We start from the raw sequence: 23125 nt of genomic DNA on the forward strand, positions 1-23125 counted from the left end.
GTGCTGAAATTCCCCTATTCTGTCCTCTGCTCCATTATCCTCAGGTTGAGCACCCTTTGCCTTTTCTGAGAAGACTGAGGCAAAGAAGGTGTTGAGTAATTCTGCCTTTTCTCTATCTCCTGTTAGCATTTTGCCATCTTCTCCACGCAGTGGCCCTACCGTTTCCTTCTTCTTCCTCTTGCTGCGGACATATCCAAAAAAGCCCTTTTTATTGTTCTTAACCTCTCTAGCAAGCCTGAGTTCATTCTGCGCTTTAGCTTTTCTGACTTTACCCCTACACATGCCTGCTATTTCTTTGAATTCCTTTTTCGTGATTTCCCCCTTTTTCCATTTCTTATACATGTTCCGTTTCAAACTTAGCTCGGTTGAAAGTTCCTTAGTCATCCATCCTGGTTTCTTGAGACACCTCCCATTTTTCTTTCTCACTGGAACTGTTTGAAATTGTGCCTTCAGTATCTCCCTTTTGAGAAAGTCCCATCCGTCCTGAACTCCTTTATCTTTTAGTATTTCTGACCATGGAATCGCCCTCAATACTTCTCTAAGTTTACTGAAATCCGCTCTCCTAAAGTCTAGGATGCGTGTCTGACTCTGCCTGGCTTCTCCTTTCCACTGTATTACAAACTCCAGGAGAACATGGTCACTTCCACCTAATGATCCCACCACTTGTACCCCATTAACCAAGTCATCCTTGTTGGTTAGGATCAGATCTAAAATAGCTGACCCCCTTGTTGCCTCTTCCACCTTTTGGACCATGAAATTGTCTTCCAGGCAAGTGAGGAATTTGCTAGACCTTGAGGATTTGGCTGAGTTTGACTTCCAGCAAATATCAGGATAGTTGAAGTCGCCCATCACTACTACATCTCTCTTTTCTGACTGTGTGGTCATCTGTTCTAGAAAGATATCATCCAATTCCTCAGTCTGACTTGGGGGTCTGTAGTAGACTCCCACCGTAACACCCTTGTTGTTTCCCTCCCCTTTGATTCTTATCCAGATGCTCTCCACCTGGCTTCCATGATTGATGTCCAGGATCTCTTCATTGGTGTAAATATCTCTGACATATAGTGCTATTCCTCCTCCTTTCTTGTTTGGCCTATTTCTCTTAATAAGGTTATACCCCTCTATTTCCACATTCCAATCATGAGACTCATCCCACCAGGTTTCAGTGATGCCTATTATATCATGTTTGCTTTGTTGTACTAGGAGTTCGAGTTCATCTTGCTTATTTCCCATGCTCTGTGCATTAGTGTAGAGACATCGCAGACCATGGTTCCCTTTTACTTGCTGCCTGTGCAAGTTTTTTTGCCTCCCACTGTTGGGTCCTTGCACTGTTTGCCTTGTTTCCTCTATGTCAGTTTGACTATTTTCGCCATCCCTTTCGCCTTCCTTAATATTGTCTCCCTTCCCCTCGGAACTCAGTTTAAAGCTCTCCTGATCAAGTTCTTGAGACTGTTGGCAAAAACATTTCTTCCAACTGGCGTGAGATGCAACCCGTCTGTTGCAAGAAGTCCCTCCTCATGGAACCGCAGCCCATGATCGAAGAATCCAAATCCTTCTCGGCGGCACCATCTGCGAAGCCAGTTGTTCACATCTGCTATTTTCCTCTCCCTTCCTGGACCGTGCCCTTCAACTGGCAGAAGAGACGAGATGACAACCTGTACATCCATTCCTTTCAGCTTCCTACCAAGCGCCTCGTAATCCCTTTTGATGTTCTGAATGCTGTGTCTTGCAGTATCATTAGTTCCCACGTGGACCAAAAGGAAGGGGTATTGGTCAGTAGGCTTGACCAGTCTTGTCAGCCTCTCTGTCACGTCACGGATCTTTGCACCTGGAAGACAACACACCTCTCGAGACATCTTGTCAGGCCTACAAATCACTGCTTCTGTACCCCTCAGCAAGGAGTCCCCCACTACAACCACACGCCTCCTCCGAGGCTTAGCAGCGACTGTTTCCTCGGGTGGGACTCTCAGGCTCCCCTGCTCTGTCCCAGAAGTCTGTCCATGCTGCTCTTCTTCATCCTCCTTGATAAGGGAAAGAGCTTCGAATCGATTCTCTAACTGCAAGCTCCCCGAACAATTCCTTCTTGGCTTACTTCTCCTTGTGACATTCCTCCAGCTGTCTGCCTCCTCTGTGCTGCAACTCTATCTGACAGAATCCTGGGATTTGTAGTTTTACAAGGTCTTCGGTCTTTTCTGACAGAGTGCTGGTGCAAACTGCTTAGAGACTGCTTAGGCAGTATGAAGCAGTATATAAATGAAGCTACTATTGCTATTGCTAACTGCTCAGCAAACTACAAATCTTAGGATTCTGTAGGATGGAGCCACGCAGTTAAAAGTGGTGTCACCCTGCATTATTTCTGCAATGTAGATGCAACCTAAGTCTTTTCTGAATTTACTTTGCTCTTCTTCTACTACTGCTGTGACTCTTCCTGGTCCAGACATAGCCCAGTAGCCAGAAATGCTAAAGTCTTGGGGGGAGTGTACATCTGTGAAAAGCCATATCACCCTAAATTTGAAATGAGCCACTGCAGTATTGCTGGAGAAAGGCTCAGGTTTCCTGCCCCTGGGACTCTTCAGGGGCCACACAGGCTATCAAAAAATTAAACCAGAAGAGCCTGGAAGCCTGCTTTGGATTTTTTGCAGGAAAACCACGTTATTATTATTATCATCATCATCACTGAAATCCATCTGAGCAAATCTAGGAAAGCCTATGCTGCCAACTTCTGTCTTTCAGTGAGTCTCAAAGGTTCTACAAGATCTCTCTTCATCCTGATGTGACCGACTAACATGGCTATATCTTTGATTTCTACCTTTATGTTGCCTAGTATAGAATTGCAAGCTATTTCAATGGTGAATGTCTTTCCTAGAAAACTCCTCTTGTATTCATCTCTTCCAGCCTATTCAGTAAGCTGGGATTGGCGATGTACTTGCTCAGTTAAAACTGCCTGTGACCCGACAAGAAGTGACAGCCAAAATGTCACTCATCTCCCTGCCTCTGAGGCTTTTAATAGCATTCCTTGAACTCTCCTCCTTAACTGAGCTCAGCTCATTACAGAGGGCCATCTCCATACCAGCCTCTACTCTGGCCTGGGTGCTGAGAATCACCTTTGCTTTGCCAGCATGCAGCATTGGGTGACCTGCAATCTTGGTATATTTTAAAGATACTTTAGGTGTGATTAAAAAACCACCGTGGAAGACAGAATAAGCAGCAGTCCAAGAAGCTGTCAGCCAGGAGCTCATCAGTCAACCTGAGGCATGCCAGTCGTTCTTAGCCTCACCCTGCAACCTGATGGGCATTGTAGGGATTATGATGACACTGGCCTACCTTACAGGGCTTTTGGAATTATTGCTGGGATGCTGCAAAGTCCCTTCTTGATTATGATGATGTAGTTTTAGTTGTGGAAGAGCACGTGTGTGATGTGTGCTTTCCACATCATTACCAACTTATGGCGACTATCATGGGTTTTCTTGACAAGAGTTGTTCGGAGGAGGCTTGCCATTGCCTTCCCCTGAAGCTGAGAGAGCATAACTTCCCAAGGTCACCCAGTGGATTTCATGGCCGAGCAGGAATTGAACCCTGGTCTCCAGAGTCACAGTCCAACACTCAAACCACCATGCCACACTGGCTCCTGTGGAAGAGTAATTTTCTTCAGTTTGGATGTGCTGGACTGCAACTTCCACCATCTCCATTGTGTAGTATGCTTATGGGGATGATGAAAGCTGTAGTCAATGATGGCTGGTGGCTCCCTTGTCATTGGGTACTGAGTTTCTAGTTTTGGTCTGGACTTGAAAGTAGCTTCCCAAGGCACTGAAACCCCAAAATAGAGTGAGCATCTGGGTTAGCACCTGTAAAGATTAGACTAAAACCAGGAGCAGAGTCACTAACTGGCTGCCGTTGGTTGTAGTCCAACACATCCAGAGGGCAACTGGGTTGGAGGAATGCTCAGGTGGATCCAGAGTTCATTTGATCATATCTTTGACTATGAAATCCTGGGATTTGCAGTTTAAGGAAGGATATTTACAATTCAACATTCAACATGGTGTAGGGGTTTGAGCATTTGACTGTAACTCAAGAGAAAAGGTTTTGAGTCCCTGCTTGGTGATGGGAACTCACTTGAGCTAGTCACACTCTCTCAGCCTCAGAGGAAGGTAAAGGTAAGCCCCTTCTGAACAAATCTTGCCAAGAAAACCCCATGGTTGGGTCACCTTAGAGTCACCACAAGTTGAAACTGACTTGAAGGCAGACAGCAACAACAATTTACACTACTCATCCAGAGATCTCCTCTTGCGCCCCCCTTCACAGGGTGCAGCCATGGCAGTTAAAATGGGATCATTGGCGGGTTACACACCGCCATTAAAGTACGGAGTCAGTCTGTACTAGGGTTAGGAAGGTGCGGTGCTTCCGCAACCCCCTAACCCTAGTACGGACTGAGGCCGTACAAAATGGCGGCCCCCCTTCCACATGGGGGCCGTCATGACGACGTGACGACCGCACCGCCTCTATACGGGGCAGCGCGGACGTGATGTCGTCGGTCCGCGCCAGGGCGCTTAGTGCGCCCTTTCCGCGGACCAGGAAGGAGCTCCGTTTTGGAGCTCTGTTTTGGAGCTCCTTCCTGGTTTGCGGCGCTGCTTTGCGGCGCTGGGCGCAGCCTTCAGACGGCTGCGCCCAGTGAAGCAAGGGAGAAAGGGCCAAGCGGCCCCTTTCTCCTCCTCCCCGCCGCCGCGGGGTGTCCTTGGGGCTTGAAGCCCCAAGGAAACCCCTTTTCAGGCTGCGGGGAAGCGGCAAAATGCCGCTTCCCCGCAGCCTGAAAAGCGGCGGATCGGGGCCTCAGTGGCCTGAGCAGCTGAGGCCTCAATACACCGGGGAAAGTGGCGGGTGCAGCCCGCCCCAAATGGGCGGTCTATAACCCGCCATAGTGCTATAATTGTGCAGCATGAAAAGGCCTCTGGTTACTCTTGCAGAACAAAATTCTTGAGCCTGAGTCACAGAGCCTCTTGTTGTGCTGTAGAAAAAGGTACTCTTCAAGTTTTGTTTGGAGGTGTTTTGGTTTTGGTAAAATAATGTTTTTTTATTCATTTTTAATTTTATGAACATTTTATTTAGGGGACCTCTAACCAAATTTGGCGATGGCCACGAAGATGCAGAGGAGTGAGTGACAACTTCTTAACATTTGACTATCTTCTTTCCATCCTTTCTTCTTCACTCTCTAAAATTCAAATTGCCTTTCCTTTTAAAATAATTCGTTTCCAAGCCCAAAGGAGTTCTTTTTCAGGGTTGTCATTACCAGGGTTGTCAGTTGGAAGTTCTTAAGTAGAGACTTAATGGCTGCCCATTAGGAGTGTGACATTAACAGATTAATGGATCTGTTGCCTTGGCATAGGAAGATCTAGATCAGGGAAGTGGAAATGTGGCCTTCATGCATCACCCAGGTCATGCCAAGATCCACTCCTCCCCCTTAAATAGGATGTGAACCAGAAGTGACTTCCAGGTCACGTTCTGTTGTAACAAAGCCTCTCTTAACCCTAAAAACATGCCCCCATGAAAATATTTTGGGGCCAAAAAAAAAAGAATATTCTTTTTGTAGAAGGGTTGCATAGTCTCTTGGGACAGGACAGCCACTTCACCTCCTACCATTGCACACCCCTGGGTTAGACTAAATACTGCCTTCTAACTGTGAATCTAAATGCATAGGCACAGGGGTTCAGACCTCACAACCCAGTGCAAAGGGGCAGGAACACCAAACAGGGGCAAATCAAGTAAGATCATTCTGTCACCATACAGTTAACTGGGATGGCTAACTAAGGAAAAAGTAATCACACTCATTTTTGGTGGGTTTTTCAGGCTATATGGCCATGTTCCGAAAAAACCACAAAAAACTATGGATGCCGGCCATGAAAGCCTTCGACGTCACACACATTTGTTTTGTGCTATTTTCTTTAGCTTCTGTTCATTGGGATGTGGTCAAGGAGAGCAATGGAGGGCATTCACCCACTCATCTCAGAAATCTTACCTAGAGTTTGGGAAACTTATTGTGTTACCTGTTGTATAGGGCAAGACTTCTAGAAACCTTATCCAGGGCTTTGAAAAGCTTTTTTGAACATTTTTTTTTGGCATGGCCATTGGGTTGGTGTAGTCCAGTGACAACAACTTCTAGTCTCTTTTCTTATCTACTGCACATCCTCTGGTTTATTGCATGGAATCATGGGGTTGGAAGGGATCCCAAGGGTCATCTAGCCCAGCTCCATTCTGCCATGCAGGAAGTCACAACTAAAGCACCCCTGAAAGATATCCATCCAGTTTCTGTTTAAAGATTTCCAAAGAAGGGGTGTCCACTACCCTCCAAGATAGTCTGTTGTGCAGTATACAGTAAGTCATTCATCCAAGAAACTCCAAGGGAGCTGGAGAGGCGATCTTGAAGGATCTGCTAGAGCAGTGTTTCTCAAACCATGGTCCTCCAGATATCTTAGACCTCAGCTCCCAGAATCCCTCTCCATTGCTGTGCTGGCTGGGGCTTCTGGTAGCTGAAGTCCAAAATATCTGGAGGACCCCTGGGAGGATGCAGGCAGTGCATGGCAGTGACTGAAAGAAAGGGAAAGCCTTCTTACATGTATTTCTGTTCTGCAAATTTTCAGTAGTGTTTGTAGATGCAGTTACTTTAACAGATATTTTATGGAGCAAATAAGTTGGGATCACCAAAACCCAGAACTCACACCAGCCAAATAACCTGCTTTCTGGAATCGCCATGAAAACTGACAAACGTAACGTGTGTGTGCACCATTAATTTGGAACAAAAGATCTTTGACTAGATTTTCTGTTTTTCTCTTAGATCAACGCTGAAGCGGACAGGACCTCCTCCTCTACCTCCAAAGGTGAGTGATACCAGCATCTTAAAGGTGAGGTAAACTGAACACTCTAATGGTATCTTGGGAGTCCTTTTGATCCCCACCTTTAGAGACCAGGTAGATTTTAAAATAGAACAGATTTCTATCCTAGAATTCTGTCCAGGGGTTCAGGCAGGATTTTCCCCCAGTTCTACCTGAAAGTGGTTTGAAGTGCTGCCCTGTGGCTGCTGCCATGTTATGGCTGCATACTGTTACCTCTGGGCTGGAATGCTAAAAGTGTTCGAATTGGATGCTAAGGCAGAACTGGTTTGCAAAGAGATTGGAGCTGAGTGGTGCAGAAAAAGGAAAGGCTATGTTAGACCCTTTCATATTACTGAATGTCAAAGTCAGGAACATTCATGCTATTGTATTTTTGTTTCTGTGTATGAAAATCAGCCTGTGCCTTATAGATAATATCAAAGTCTTTATTATTGATCATGAAAAATTTGGATCACTCTTAAATGGGTGTGCCAAAACATTTGATTATCCTAATGCATAACCTGCACTGTATGTCGGACAAGAGGCTACTGTCAAGACAAAAAGGAAAAAACAGAAAGGTTTCTCATTGGCAAGGGAATTGGCAAGGCTGCATTTTATCACCTTGTTTGTTTAATTTATATGCTTAACATTACATACGTAAAACTGGATCAGACTCGGATGAAGAAAGAATGAAAATGGAACATCAACAATTTAAGACATACAGATGACATCATGCAACTAGCAGAAAATAACAAAGACTTGGAACACTTATTGAGGAACGTCAAAGAAGAAAGCACATGAGCAGAGTTACAGTTGAAAATTAAGAAACAAAATATAATGACCACAGATTATTTGCATAATAAACAGTAACAGCAAATACATTTAAACAATTAAAGATTTTCTATACGATGTCTCAGTTATAGATCAAAATGGAAACTACAGTTGCCCCTCCATTTGTGCGGACTTCAGATCTGCGACCCTCGCTTACGTGCGAGGAGCAGAGGGGGTTAGAATGGGGCATGAATCCGAGGTGCGTGCCTGCAACCACTCACAGGCATGTGCCCCCATTCAACCCCATGAGACTTGAATTTTCCCAGCAGAGAAGGGTGCCGAGCATCCTGATGTTGGGTAGCTCCGCCTGCAAAGGCTCCTGGAGGCAGGACAAAGTTTAAACAGAGGCCCGGGGTCCAACCCCGCCTCCATGGGCGGAGCGACCCCCAGAGACCTCAGTCTTCTTCCTGCCTAGCTCCTGGTAGGACGCATCTCAGCTTCCTAGAAGATCCTCCATTGGCTCCCCCAGACTTGGCCTGGCTTACACCTTACCTTTGCCTTTTCTCTCCTTCTTTCCTTTTTTAAAAAAAAAAAAAAAAAAAAAACCCTTTCCTTCCTCCTTTCCTCCTTTCTCTTTCCTTCATGGCCAGCGAGGAAGAGGCCAGGCCAGGGGGCGAGCAGGCTCCCACTCAGCCCAGGCAAGCCCCGGCTTCGCCGGAAGCGCGCCCAGAGGCTCTGGCCCCGGATGGAGGAGGAGAAGTGGGAGCCGGGCCGCACCGGACTGAGGGAGGTCCCTCACAGACCGCTGCAGGGCCCAGGGCACCACCGCCGACCCGGCCAGGGTTGGAGGCTGGAGAGCCCTTACCGCCACCGCGACGGACGCCAGGGGAGGAGGTAAGCCAACCCCTCCTGCCCAGCTTTGCTCTCTGGGGCCTCCCCAGGGAGCCGGGGACCGCAGACTCCTCTGTGCTCCCCCAAGGAACGAGCGACGGCGGCGCTCCGCGGGGCCAGTCTAGCGGAACGCAGGGCTGGGGCGCCGGCCCCTTTGTTCCTCCGCTCGTCCCCCCCCTCCTCGGGTGGCCAGGCCCTTTCCTCCAGGGCCCCTCCGCAGCCGGAGGCCCAGCGGCCGGGACCGCAGGCGGCGCAAACGGCCCCTTTTCCCCCCAGTGGGGGTTCCCTTGGGTCCCCCTCGCCCACCAGGGGTGGTTTGGGATGGGAGGGCCCAACATCTGGCACCCGGGGGGCGCCAGCGGTCGCGCGGTCGGCCCTGGCGGCGGAGACCACGTGGGCCGAGATGGGGGCCGCCATCTTGGCCATGCGGTCGGGGATGGCGGCCGCCATCTTGATGACCCGGAAGTGGGGTCAGGAGACCATGCGGCCCTCTATGGGGGCCGCCATGTTAGGGGCGGCCATGAAGGGGGGCAGCTAGGCCATGCGGTGCCTGGGGGGGGCCGCCATACTGGCGACTCGGGCCGCGAGTTGGACAAACAGGCCGAGACCATGCCTCCCCTGGGCCAGCGGGGAGAACTATCATGCCGCTCCTCATCCAATTCCGCCTATCATGGGTCCCCTCGGGAGTCCACGTCCCCAGATGACCTTGGGTTACAAAGCCCCCTAGACTCCCAGGTCCAAGCCCAAGACGCCAGATCCAGAGGATCGCAGAGACGGGGTTCACAATCGGATTCAGATTCCGACGGATCTCAGGCCTTTCGCCCCCCAGCCAAAAGGGCCCGATATGCAGCCCAATCCAACAACCGAGCTCGATCCCCCTCACCCCACTCCTCGGAGGACGAGGGTCCCCCGGCCAGCATAGACTCTGCGGCCTCGGAATCCGAAGAGGGAGAGCTTTCCCAGGACGAGGGAGACTCGACCAGTGACGCCCCCATGTCTTCGCGACTCCTCAAGCCAGAGGACTATCCAACATTAATAAAGAAAACAATCAAAACCCTGGGCATCGCCTTACCACCCCCATCTGCCCCTGCTCTGGATTCAGATCTCCCCAGGGTGGGAGAAGATCTTTTCCCTGCTCCAGTCACCACGGTTCAGGAACTTCCATGCCCCTTCAACATCATGCAGGTTGTGAGGGACGAATGGAAGACACCAGCAGCCTCGAGACCCAACCACAGCGCAATTCGGAAGCAGTACATCCTTCAGCGGGCAGTCATGGATAGTCTAAAGGTCCCCCTAGTGGATGCCCCGGTGTCTGCCCTCGTCTCTTCGACAGTTTTCATCAGGGATGGCGAGGACACGCTTAGAAACCCTGAAGACCGAAGGGCCGAGGGGGCACTCAAGAAAGCACACGAAGCCAATTCGGTAGCCATCAGGGCAGCCACTACAGTCTCTCTAGCGATGCGCGCATCGCTACAGTGGACCAAGGAGTTGATGGAGCTACTGCCCCATGCAGACACCAAGATCCGACAAACCATCAACAAGATCACCAAAGCGTTGGCTCTCGGGGCAGATGGCACCCTGGACTGTGTACAACAGTGCGCCAGGGCCCAGGCGGCGGCACTAGCAGTGCGACGACAGCTATGGCTCAAAAATTGGCAGGTGGACGCTAGGTCCAAACAAAACTTGGCCTTCACTCCCTTCTTAGGGACTAAATTGTTCGGCGAATCCCTCGAACCAGTCCTGGTAGAGGGCAAGGATAAAAAGAAAACCTTGCCCTCGTCAAAAAAGAAAGATGACAAGAGACAGTTCAGGAACCGGTCTTCCTTTCGTTCGTCACGGTCCTTCTCGCCCTTTCAGTCTCAGACCAGAGAGTCCAGGTCCACCAAGCCCAGATGGGGCGACAACAAATTCAACAAGCGAAATCGCCCTCCCTTCTCCCCCAAGAAAGGAGGAGGCTCCAAATCCACCTCCAAAAATCAACAGTCATGACGGTGCCCCTCCAGTAGGAGGCCGACTCCAGGGATTCGCAGGGGTTTGGGAGGGATCCACGACGGACAAGTGGGTCCTCGACACCATCCGCAGGGGATACAGGATAGAGTTTCATCGCACTCCCCCCAACATGTTCATACCCTCTCCCAAGTCCAGCGACCCCATCAAACATCGCCTCCTGCTGGAAGCCATCGATCGTCTACTCGCCATTCAGGCCATCGAACCTGTGCCAGTTGCTCAAAGAGGCCAAGGGTGCTACTCCACTTTCTTCCTGGTACCAAAGAAAAATGGAACGTGGAGGGCTATCCTAAACCTGCGACCAGTCAACCGCTTTGTCCGCAAGAAGAAATTCAGGATGGAAACCCTCAAAACCATTCTGGACAGCCTTCGCCACAAAGACTTTCTCTCTTCTCTAGACCTACAAGATGCCTATCTTCATATTCTGATTCACCCATCCTCCCGGTGTTTCCTACGCTTCAGATATGGCAGGCGCCACTTCCAATACAGGGCCCTCCCCTTTGGGCTTTCTTCGTCGCCCAGAATTTTCACCAAAGTCATGGTAGCCCTAGTCGCCCACTGGAGGACTCAACGTCTCCATGTTCACCCTTACCTGGACGACCTCCTGATCAGGGCCCCTACAAGGACTCAAGCCATCCAGGACACCACCACCATACTCAGGTCCCTGGAGGACCACGGCTTCCTGATCAATCTGGAAAAGAGCTCCATTCACCCCAGCCAAACGATCATCCACCTAGGAGCCCTAATAGACACAAAGTCGGGGACGGTCCGCCTTCCCCCCGACCGGATCCAGTCCATCCGGACGTCAACACTACAGGTGCTACGATCGTCTCGTACCAGCCTCCGGTCACTCGCTCACCTACAGGGTCTGATGATCGCAGCGATCGAGTGCCTACCTTGGGCGAGATTCCACGCCAGACCCCTCCAGTGGCTGCTTCTGCCGCACCAAAAGGCCATTGCGCGGAAGAGCCATCGCAAGATAGTAGTGCCCAACAGCGTTCGCCAGTCCCTCAGGTGGTGGATAGCCCAAACAGTCTTCAGAGGTCGACCCATTTGGACGACCGAAAAAGTCCAGATCACCACGGATGCCAGCCTCCGGGGCTGGGGGGCTCACTGCGGACCACAGATAGCCCAGGGACGGTGGGGCCCGGAGGAACGATCTCACAGCATCAATTGGCTAGAACTACGAGCGGTCCGCCTAGCCCTCAGGTCCTTCAGCCAGTCAATCCGTCACAAGTCAGTCCTCGTGCGTACAGACAACATCACCGCCAAGGCACACATAAACCGACAAGGCGGCACAAGATCACGGTCCCTCATGACGGAAGCCCAGTCCCTGCTATCGTGGGCAGAGGCCAATCTGTTGTCCCTAGAGGCCGAGCACTTGCAGGGACAGCTCAACACCACAGCAGATTGGCTGAGTCGAACCGACATAGACCAGGGGGAGTGGAGCCTTCACCCGGAAGTCTTCCAGTCCATAATAGAGACTATGGGCCACCCGATCCTGGACCTGTTCGCATCCCCTGCCAACGCCAAGACTCCCAGGTTCTTCTCAAGGTTCAAGACCCAGGGGGCAGAAAACTTCGACGCCCTAAACTGCCGCTGGCCAGAGGGCCTCCTATACGCCTTCCCTCCAGTCCCGCTACTGTCTCGCCTCTTGTCCAAGATGCGAACGTCGGAATCGGAGGTCATCCTCATAGCGCCAGCCTGGCCGAGACGTCCCTGGTTCTCGGAGATTCTCAGCCAGGCGATACAGAGTCTTCCTCTCCCAGCCAGACCAGACCTACTGACCCAGGGTCAGGTACATCACCCAGATCCCACTTGGCTTCAGCTTCACGCGTGGAAATTGAGAGGAACATGCTAACCGGCTATGGCTACTCCTCTGAGGTGATCGAGTCCATTCTGGCATCGAGGCGCCCATCCACCATGAAGATCTATGAGTACACCTTCAGGGCGTTTAGGAGATGGTGTAAGAGAAAAAATAAGGACTTCATTCAAGTCTCTGTTGCTACGTTGCTCCAATTTCTCCAAGACGGCTTTGGCCAGGGCCTCCGTCCTAACACAATAAAGAGACAGGTGGCAGCAATCACTTCGATACTGCCCCACGAACAGGCCGCTACGATATCACACCATCCTCACATTAGGAGATTACTAAAGGGAGTTTCAAATAGGGCGCCCCCGACAAGACATCGGTTCCCGTCTTGGGACCTACACAAGATTCTTCTGGCCCTGACGGTACAGCCATTCGAGCCGCTGAGGGAGGCGTCTCTCAAGTTCCTCACCCTCAAGACGCTCATCCTCACAGCTCTCACATCGGCCCGCAGAGTATCAGAGATCGGGGCGCTGTCGGTGAGAAAAGAGCTCTGCATCATTAGACCTGATTCCGTTGTATTGAGGCCTGACCCGACCTTCATCCCCAAGGTTAATTCGATCTTCCACTCATCCCAGGACATCGTCTTGCCCACCTTCTGCCCTCGACCAACTGGGGAGTTAGACAGGGCCTGGCATACTTTGGACGTGCGCAGAGCCATAAAGATATACCTCAAGAGGACTGCGGCTTTCAGAAAGTCAGAATCACTTTTTGTCTCCTTCCAACCGCGATCCAAGGGCAAAAAGGTATCGTCGTCGACGCTATCAAGATGGATCAAGCTTTGCATCCTCGAATGCTACAAGGTCATGAACCTACCCCCGCCAGACGGCATCTTGGCACATTCCACCAGAAGTGCATCCACCTCGGCTGCTTTCTCCACTAACGCGCCCCTGTCAGAGATCTGCCGAGCTGCCACCTGGAAAACTCCCTCCACGTTTGCCAGACACTACAAACTCGACGTATTCCAGTCAGCCGAGGCGGCCTTTGGCCGCAGGGTTCTTCAACATATAGTGCCCGACTCCACCAAGGCTTCAGCAGGCCCCTCCCTAGTTGGGTCAGAGCTTTTGTAAATCCCAACATCAGGATGCTCGGCACCCTTCTCTGCTGGGAAATGGTACGTTAGTGCTTACCTGTGAGACGTCCCTTTCCAGCAGAGAAGGTCCGGGCATCCTTCCCACCCTGTCTGCCTGCAGACGCCTAGGGATCAGGGTCGGGACACACACACAGCTCTTCTTCTTTTTCCTTTTCTCTACTCTGAGTTTCAGGCCTTGCCTTCTAGATGCCAAGTCTGGTCACCAATGCCTTTCAAGATTAACCAGTCGCTGGGCTGGTCACTGACTGAGGTCTCTGGGGGTCGCTCCGCCCATGGAGGCGGGGTTGGACCCCGGGCCTCTGTTTAAACTTTGTCCTGCCTCCAGGAGCCTTTGCAGGCGGAGCTACCCAACATCAGGATGCCCGGACCTTCTCTGCTGGAAAGGGACGTCTCACAGGTAAGCACTAACGTACCAATCTGCGAGTTTCTGTGTTGCCGGGGGGCGGGGACAGATCCCCGTGACAATAGAGGGCTGACTGTATAGTCAAAAAAAATAGTAGAAGGCCTAGACTTGGAAGGACAGCTATGAGGGAACTAAATAAGACCCTCAAGGGTAAAAGATGTTTCTTCTAATATGAAGGACAGGGTAGTCCATGCCATAGTATTTCTGTGTGTGGTTGTGAAAGCAGGACAGTGAAGAAAATCCATAGGAAGAGAATCAGATTATTTGAAATACGGTGCAGGATGAGAATTTTAAAAATATTGTGGACTGTAAAAGGACATATCATGAAACAACACTAATCATTATAAAAGATCATTTTGGGAAAGATGGAAGGCAACAAGAAAAGAGGAAGGCCACATTCCAGGTGGATAGATTCCAGCAAGGACGCCATGGCTGCCCTGAGTCTACAAGACCTGAGCAGTGTCTTGGAGGTCTCTCTTTCATGGGGTCACCATAAGTCAAAGATGACTTGATGCAAGAAACAACCACAGCAAAGTTAGAACAAATGCAGGGTGGCTGGGGACAGTGGAAATGTTGGAAGGTGAGGAAGATGGCTTGCTAAGGGGAAATGGTTTTTAAGTGCTTTTATATTTTTAATTGTATTCTGTTTTTAAACAAATGATCTGTTTTAATATTGTAATAGTTTAATTCCATTTTAATTGTTGCTTTTTAAAGTTTTAAATTGTACTGTTCTTTTAGACTGTATGCTGCTTTGAGTCTCAATTTTTGGAGGAAAGCAGGATACAAATAATAATAATAGTAGCAGTAGTAGTAGTAGTAGTAGTAGTAGTAGTAGTAGTAATTAATGGACTTATGGGACATCAAACTCAAAATCAGGCAAAGCAGTGCCCCATTTATCTCACTCTTTCTCTCTTTTCACTTCCAGCCCAGGCTCAGTATTTATCAAGAGGAAAGCCTTGTGGATGATGAGAAGATCCAGACGATCAAGTATTGCCCAGATCCTCACAGTCAGGCCCCACCGGCTCATAGGAGACAAAGCATCCCAGTTTGTGGGCCTCAGACGGAGCCCACCCCGATTGGAATGACCAGCAGCGTCAGTAGCCCAGGCTTGCTCACCGTCCGATACAGCGACATGGGTATATGTCAGTGTCCTTGCCATGTGAGAGGGCATGCAGGTTGTCCAGAACTCTGCTGGGTGCTGAGCAGAACCCAGAGAGTGTGCAAAACCCCTGGGAAAATATCAGAGGAAAACCTTAGAAGGCAGTTTTGCCAAAAGGAAACAGTGATGAGGGCCAAATTACAACTCTGTATTATTCACACTCTAATGTAGCTGTACAGGGAACATGTAGGGCAAAGGAAAATAAGTAAGGTGTCTGAGAACTCTGGGCCACTGACCACCAAACATCCCATGATGCTGCTTATCAGAGTCACTGTTTTTTTTCTTTATCCCAAAATGTTCCTTTGGGCTGAAGAAGACAATGATGGCTGCACCAGCATCCAGGAGTGAATGTTTTGAAAGACAACTCCCAAGCAGGCTTCCATAATTGAGCCAGTGTGGTCTCACAATGTCATCTTAGGGGGCGCCATGAGAGCCAGCATAGTGTAGTGGTTTGAGCACTGGACTATTACTGAGGAAACCAGAGTTTGAATCCCCACTCAGCCATAGACATCCACTAGTGGGCAAGTCCCACTTTCTTAGACTCAGGGAAAGTGAAGGCAAACTCCCTTTGAACAAATCCTGCCAATCACCTTAGTGTTGCCATAAGTCAGAAATGACTTGAAGGCATATAACAGCAAATACATGTTTTAATAAATAATATATACAGTGCGCCTGCGTCATACGCGGGTGCGCTTTATGCGGCTTTTAGCATATGCTGAAAGCCGCACAGGGAGAAGGGGAGGCACATCCCATAGGGACTAATGGGGTGTGGACGCATCGCTGCGCCACCGCATGCACAAGCCCCATTCATTTAAATGGGGCATGAGCATAGGTGGAATTTACTTTACGCGGGGGAGTCCGGAACGGATACCCCGTGTAGAGCAAGGGCACACTGTGTAAATTAAAGGCCAGAGTTGCCTACTTGTGCTATAAGAAAATGTGTTTGTCATGAATCAGAACAGACCAGTACTTTACAATACAACAGCTTAAAATCATGGGCTGCCACGCTGTAACTTTTGTTTTCCATTTTGAGAGGGAAGTGGGCAATTTTGGGGGGTTAGGAGGCTACTATTAGCCCTCCTATAATACCTTGGAGGACCATTCCCCTACCACATTCTTGAAAATATTTTTAAATGCCCTCTATGCCATCTAGTAGGGGGCAATTTCACCATGTTTCTGCCATCCTCTGGTTTGTTTTGGGCAATTTTAACAAAAGGAAGTGACCAAAGGAAAGATTTTTTTAAAGGGGCCTCCCCTTTAAAAAAATTTCCCTACTCCCCCCCAGAGGGCATTTGGGAGCATTTTTGTTAGTTTTTGAAAACTCCTGGCCACATATTGCCCAACCCTGCTTTATACCATTTGTCCTAGATTTCCACACATGGAAAAGATAATACATGTTGAATATCATACATATTGAAAATTAATTAGTTGCCAATATATCTCTTGTCATTATTTTACATGTAGAAATCACCTAGATTTTTGTATGCACTAAACAGTTATTAGAGGATAAAACTTTTGGTGCCTTCACCTTTGCAGGGTAATAGACACAACGCAAAAGGGAAATGAAGGGGCAGGGAAGAGGAGAACAAACAATGAGGCAGCAGCTCTTTCTCTGGCCAAGGAATAGGACTAGGTTAGTCTCCCCTGGCTATGGTGTCTTCCTACCCACAGCCCTTGCTATTTATTCACAATGTCCCTTCAGTTTTGCAATCCCTGGGAAATGGCCATGGGAGAAGTGTTCTTTTTGGTAGGGAAGTATAAACAAATATGTATGTATTAACCCATCCAGATCACCACTGCTGTGGACTTAATATTTTTCTTGTTTACATTCATTTTAACATTTCTCCTTTAGGCAATGGCGACAGTGTACAGAAACTCCTAGAGGAAAATGCTGATGGGTTGAGCCACATGCCCCAGCTGCCACGGAAGAAGGAGAAGCGGGAATTTCCAGTGAGCATTGTCTGTATTTTGTTCCCTTCTGTGATATAGTTGTGGCTGGTGTTACTGCCTGGGGAAACTTTTCTCTGTTGTGCTATAGTAGGGGTGGGGAGAGAAAATGTTCCACCATTATTCATTCTGTGGCTGAAAAAATATTTTCCTAACTTCAAAACGCATTGTATGTGTAATGTGCCTTCAGGTTGCCTGTCAATTTATGGCAACCCCATGAATTTCACAGGGTTTTCTTAGGCAAGGAATAGTTGGAGATGGTTTGGCCAGTTCCTTCCTCTGAAATACAGCCTACAGCACCTGGGAATCATTGGCGGTCTCCCATCCAAGTACTAACCTGTTTACTTTCCAAGATCAGATGTGATCTGGTGCCTTCAGGTCACCCAAAGAACATTGTGTTTGCACACAAAAAACTTGTGTTGGTTTCTGGAAAGTCCCCCCCCTTTTTTTTTATGAACAGTAGTGTTTTCACACACACACACACACACACACACACACACAAACACTATTTCCATACAAAATTACTATCTCAAGTGGCACATATGGGTTTTTTAAAAAGCAAAATTAAAGGGTTTTTTTAATGCAAGAAACACCATTTCTCTGGGGTGGGGGGGAACAATTCTTCAGAGGGGAAAAACAATGGAGGATTCTGGAATTTGTGGGGGTTTTGTTTGTTTGTTTGTTTTTTGTAAAAAATAGTCTTGGTTTTGCACAAAATCTGATTTTCATGTGAAAAATCAACATGTATTCCCACACAGAATAATTTCCCCATACATTTTGGAATGTGTGAATGCCAAGCAAGAACTCTGCAGACATATTCTTTGTGTCTCAGAGTAGGGAGAAAACTGGAATTTATTCATCCTTGCTTGCAAGGTTGAAATAGCAGAATAGTTGCATACCTGCTAGATAATGCTGATCTGGTTGAGGGATGGAGACATTTTGGGGGGAAAGCAAAAGGCATTCATTTTAATGCCTTCTATCCTAAAGCTTCCCAAAGAGGCTTGTTGTGAGAAAATGATCACCTGCCTTAAGATTTCTCACATTTAGTGGTTTTTCATGAAGAAAAGTCATTTATGCAGACAAGTTGGAGGTTTTTATTGCAAAAAACAAGCACCCATTTTTATTTTGTTTTTTGCAGAGTATTTGGCCGAAAATGCACTTTTCTGCATAAAACTGTTTATAGTTTTTTTTCCAAAAAGAGTTCATTTGCAAATGATTTTTTTGCAAAAAAAATTAATAATCTTGAAATATGAAAAGTAATTGAAAAATATACAAAAACACCCAGTGGTGAGAATATATTTGAAATCATTCTTTCTTCCATGTAAGAGCAAAATAAGTCTAGTTGCCTTGAATGAATGTGAATGTCTCAGAATGTCAGAATGTCCCCCCCCCCCACTGAATCTTGCAAGAAATTAAAAGATCAGTTCTGCTGGAATCTGCCACCAAGTTGACTTCTTACAGCAATCCTTTAAGCCTGTGGTTTTTTACATGTTTGGCTTGCACGCCACTATTTCTCTGTCTGTCTGCATGGGTTTGTTTCTCTCACTCTTATCTTAACGCTGGAATGTAAGTGACCATTCTTGATGTTCTGTACTAATTCTAGAAGAACAGGAAAAATGTTGATGCTGTTCAGGGAGGGAGATATGTACCAGAGTGTGTAGGTAACAGGGACAGAGCAGTCTGGTCCACTCTTGACAACAGAACATTTGTGCCATGTACTTTAACAACCTTAGAACATTTCAGTCCAAATTCAGCTCCTTTCCTTTTAAGGTTTCCAAGAAATGGTGTTGTAACTGTACAAAACTTTTTTCCCCCACAGAAGCCGGCTATCAATGGTTTGCCACCAACGCCAAAGGTGCTGGTAAGAGACCTTTTAAGAAGTTTGAAGTAAGAGTGAAACCTTACATATTGAAGCTACATGGCTGTTTTAATATGAAGCAATTAAATATGGGCCATTTAACATCTGCTCCACACCAGCCTTGGCAACTGCATGGGCTCCCTGTCTTCCACCCAGCCCTCTCACCTTTGTTCCTTCTAACAAAGAACTAGGCTTCTTTAGGGGATTGGGACCAGAAGCTCTCCTCTGTTTCCCTTGGAATGGGTAGGAGTCATTTTTAAGAAGGAAAGTTGTGGGAGCATGACCCTCTTGGGAAGCTTCCCCCTTGCAAAAAAAAAAAGGCACAGGCAGGCTGCATTTGGAAAGGTTAAGTCAGGAGGAGGGAATCCTATGCTTGCTCAGTAGTTCCCTTAGATGTGGGGCAGGACTGAGCCTTCACACAAAGGGTGGGGAATCTTTGACCCTCTGGATGTTTTGGCTTACAACACCCATCAATCCCAATGAGCATATACAATGGATTGTGGGAGCTGTAGTCCAAAACACCAGGAGGACCAAACCTTCTCTGTTCCTGCCTTCGAATGTTACTACTGAATGACAGATGTGCTGGCAGCACCTGCTTAAAAACAGTGGTTAGCTACTATAATAAATCATGTAGTTATTAATCTGTGCTCCATCCAAATTAAGTGTATTATTTCCTGATTAGAAGATTCTGTGTTTCAGTGTGAAGGGATGAGGAGGAAGAGGAAACATCTGTGTTTTAAGGTCCTGTCCTCTTAAAAGTCCACCATTTTGTCTTTTCTTTTGCTTTGTTTTTTGGCTTTTAAAACTCCTACTGGCCATTGCCCACTGCCCATTCTCTTTTGCCCGCTCACAGTTCTATATGTAATATATATGTAATAATCATAAAGACTAGAAAATTGTCAAGCTTTAAAACCCCACACCTCAAGAGATACAATTGATTTCTTTCTATGAATGGCCTTGTGTCCCTTTGTGGGAGAAAAGCAGCATATAAAATAAATAAATTTGATCTCTTCTGCTTTTGTCATTTCAGATGGGAGCATGTTTCTCCAAAGTGTTTGACGGCTGCCCTTTGAAGATCAACTGTGCCACATCATGGATACATCCTGACACAAAAGGTAAGGCTTCTGTTCACTGATGAGTTTAGCTTCTATTCATTTTCCTTCCACATTTCCCAAATGGCTAAACTGGCTTTCTTGCCTTCCTCATATTGTAGATCAATATATTATCTTTGGGACCGAAGAGGGCATTTACACACTGAACCTCAATGAGCTGCATGAAGCAACCATGGAGCAGGTAGGAGATGAGTGCTTGGTGGTGGTATTCTTGTTGTTGTTGCTGTTGTTGTTGCGGACTCGGGTGCTCAGGTCCCTGCTGTTGTGGGGAATTAGAGGCACCCTCTCTGTAGGCAAGCAACTGTGATGTTCTTTATCCCAAGCACATCAGCTGCTGCTCTTGTATAGCATAGTGGTGTATGTTCTGTAATGGATTGGGCTCTATCCCTCTTCTCCCAAAATACTGTGGGTGGAACCAACAATCATTGAGCCCTTCCTGCCTTAAGATGGGTCAGTTAATTCACAAATTTCATTCAGCAGAAGGTGAATCACCATTGGTGATACCCCATTTAACCATTTCCTTCCACAGTCAGTGGCTGCAACTCATCATGAGCCCGGAGAGTGATCTTATTTTGTTTTTATTTTCTCAGACTGATTTTATTCTGGCAACAGCCTGCTTTTATTCTTTCTGATGTTTTAACTTGTTACCTTTTTCATGTGCCATGTTACTTTTTTTTAACTATATTTAGCACGATCTGTGAGCCATCCAAGGAGTAGTAATAATAGAAGGTGGGAGATAGGTAGAGATACAGATGATATAATTAGTGTTACTGATAGCATTACTATTTTTGGGGATTAATTTTTATTAATTTTTAACCCAAACAATCTTACAATCAAAATAATACACAATCATAGATAAAGAAACCGGGGGGGGGGGGGGGGGAGAACAAGAAGGGGGGGAAGAAAGAAAAGAAAGAGTAAAAAGAAAATACATATAACCAATACATAGTAGGGCTCTGACTGCCCTCCAATCCTGACTATAATGAAAAGAAATATAAAAAAGAGGAGAACAAATATTATTCTACCATTACAGGATCCAACTAAATAATCGTATTAAAATTACTAATAACCGTAGCTACTGATTATTACATCATTAGATTTCATATTGATCAAAAAGTCCCTAAACAGTTTCCAGTCTTTCAAAAAAGTTTTCAGTTGGCTTATGCTTTAGATCCCACAGTAATTTGGCCGTTTGGGTCAACTCAGCAATGTTAACAATCCATTCGTTCATTGTCAGTGCTTCATTCTGTTTCTATGTTTGAGCAAATATTCTTGCTGTTGTCATATATCGAAGAAGTAATCCATATTTACTATTCATCCTTTATCCATAATGCCCAACTAAATCATTTCTAGTAACATTACAAAGCTAGCTTTTTATTATTATTATTATTATTAACTGATAGCATTACTATTGGTAATGCTATCAGGAGGGTGACTAAAGGAAGGCGACTAAAATGGTGAAGGGTCTGGAATCCATGCCTTATGAGGAACAACTTAGGGAGCTGGGGATGTTTAGCCTGGAGAAAAGAAGATTAAGAGATGATATGATAGCCCTGTTTAAATATTTGAAGGGATGTCATATTGAGGAGGGGGCAAGCTTGTTTTCTGCTGCTCCAGAGATTAAGACCCAGAGCAATGGATGCAAGCTGCAGGAAAAGAGATTCCACCTCAACATTAGGAGCAACTTCCTGACAGTAAGGGCTGTTCAGCAGTGGAACAAACTCCCTTGGAGTGTAGTGGAGTCTCCTTCTTTGGAGGTCTTTAAGCAGAGGCTGAATGGCCATGTCGGGGATGCTTTGATTTGGATTTCTTGCATGGCAGGGGGTTGGACTGGATGGCCCTTGTGGTCTCTTCCAACTCTATGATTCTATGGTGTCATTCTTATTATTTTAAAATAATACAAATAGAGCAGAACCCTCAAAACCTTAATAATTACATGATATAAATATATATTTAAGTTCACCAACTAAGAGTTGGGAGGTGGGAGGGAATATGGGAGTAAATAGTTTTATTAAATTTGCCAGAAATTTAATTATGTATTAAAAAAGAAATAAATAGAGTGAACAGAGCTGAACTCCCAAAAGTTTAAAAATAGTAGTAAGAGCACAATGTGAAAGTAAGCCCAGATGAAGCCATTGTGACTTATTTCTGTGTAAACATGCATATGATTGCACTGAAAGTCATGTTGAAGTTAGGGTAGTGAAACTTTACAAGATCTTCTCACTTCCTACCAAGAAAGTGTCCTAGTGTTTTCACATTTCTTGTCATTATAAAAGAATCTTGCTCAGTCAAAGCAGCAGGTGCCTTGCTTACTTGGTATCCTGTACCTGTTGGAAGAAACAGCAATTTTTGAACTTGTTTTCATTGCCATCTTGCCCACTAGGGAAAAGATGGCTGAGGCCCATTCCCACCAACCATCCCCCCCATTCTGGCATTGTCGTATTTGAAAGATGCATTCCTCAAACCCTGGTTCTGGTGTGGGAAGTACGGATGATGTTCAGCACATTCCGCACCAGAACCTGGGATTAACACCCTTAAAATGGTTTTAAAAACATACTTGTTCCAGAGTACCGTCTTCCCATGTCACTGCATCTGTCTGCACAGGCATCTCACTGAGCCACCCTGTGCATCCACCACTACTGCAGGTTGCTTGCTTTTCAAGACAGAACAAGGCACCGTGTTCTGACATCAGAAGTGAGCAACTCGCAGTGATGGCGGATGCAGCAGGTGGCTCAGTGGGGAGCCCATGGAGACAGACACAGCAGTGCAGGAATTGAAGACCAGGTAATGGGCGGGAGGATCAGAACACCTGTGGGACCAGGATATTCCAAGCTGCCCACATAGTATTTTGGCTCATGTAGACAGGGCCTTAGACAAAGAGAAATTGGAATATTTTGTTTTTCTTTCCTGCTTTCTTTTGCTTCCTCTGTCAGCCACCTGTCCCAAAAGTGTTATGCGCAGATAACATTGTCTGGTTTAGTCAGGGCAAATCACTGCTGAACATCACCACAAATGCAAAATCTTGTGGCGCAGAAAACAAAAATAATGACCATGGAGGATCTACATACATTCAAGATAGACAATGAGGAAATCAAAATAGTTCAGAGTTCCTGTACCTTGGATGAAACATCAATCAGGAAGGAGATTGCAGTCAAGAAAT

At 47.0% G+C, this 23125-nt stretch overlaps 1 protein-coding gene across 1 annotated transcript in view; it reads left to right on the top strand.

The window, feature by feature from the left end:
- LOC149315303 (mitogen-activated protein kinase kinase kinase kinase 5-like) overlaps positions 1 to 23125 on the top strand; it is a 153030-nt gene that overhangs the window by 106834 nt on the left and 23071 nt on the right. Inside the window, exons 17-23 of the mRNA XM_089522924.1 lie at positions 5101 to 5145; positions 6824 to 6866; positions 14815 to 15025; positions 16901 to 16998; positions 18815 to 18856; positions 19884 to 19968; positions 20067 to 20146. Of these exons, the coding sequence (XP_089379050.1) occupies positions 5101 to 5145; positions 6824 to 6866; positions 14815 to 15025; positions 16901 to 16998; positions 18815 to 18856; positions 19884 to 19968; positions 20067 to 20146 (604 nt within the window). The remainder of the gene's footprint in view (positions 1 to 5100; positions 5146 to 6823; positions 6867 to 14814; positions 15026 to 16900; positions 16999 to 18814; positions 18857 to 19883; positions 19969 to 20066; positions 20147 to 23125) is intronic.

Source organism: Sceloporus occidentalis, unplaced genomic scaffold, assembly GCF_023333645.1.
Source record: "Sceloporus occidentalis isolate IW3139 unplaced genomic scaffold, rSceOcc1.0.p SCAF_4, whole genome shotgun sequence".
NCBI classification, from domain to species: Eukaryota; Metazoa; Chordata; class Lepidosauria; order Squamata; family Phrynosomatidae; genus Sceloporus; species Sceloporus occidentalis.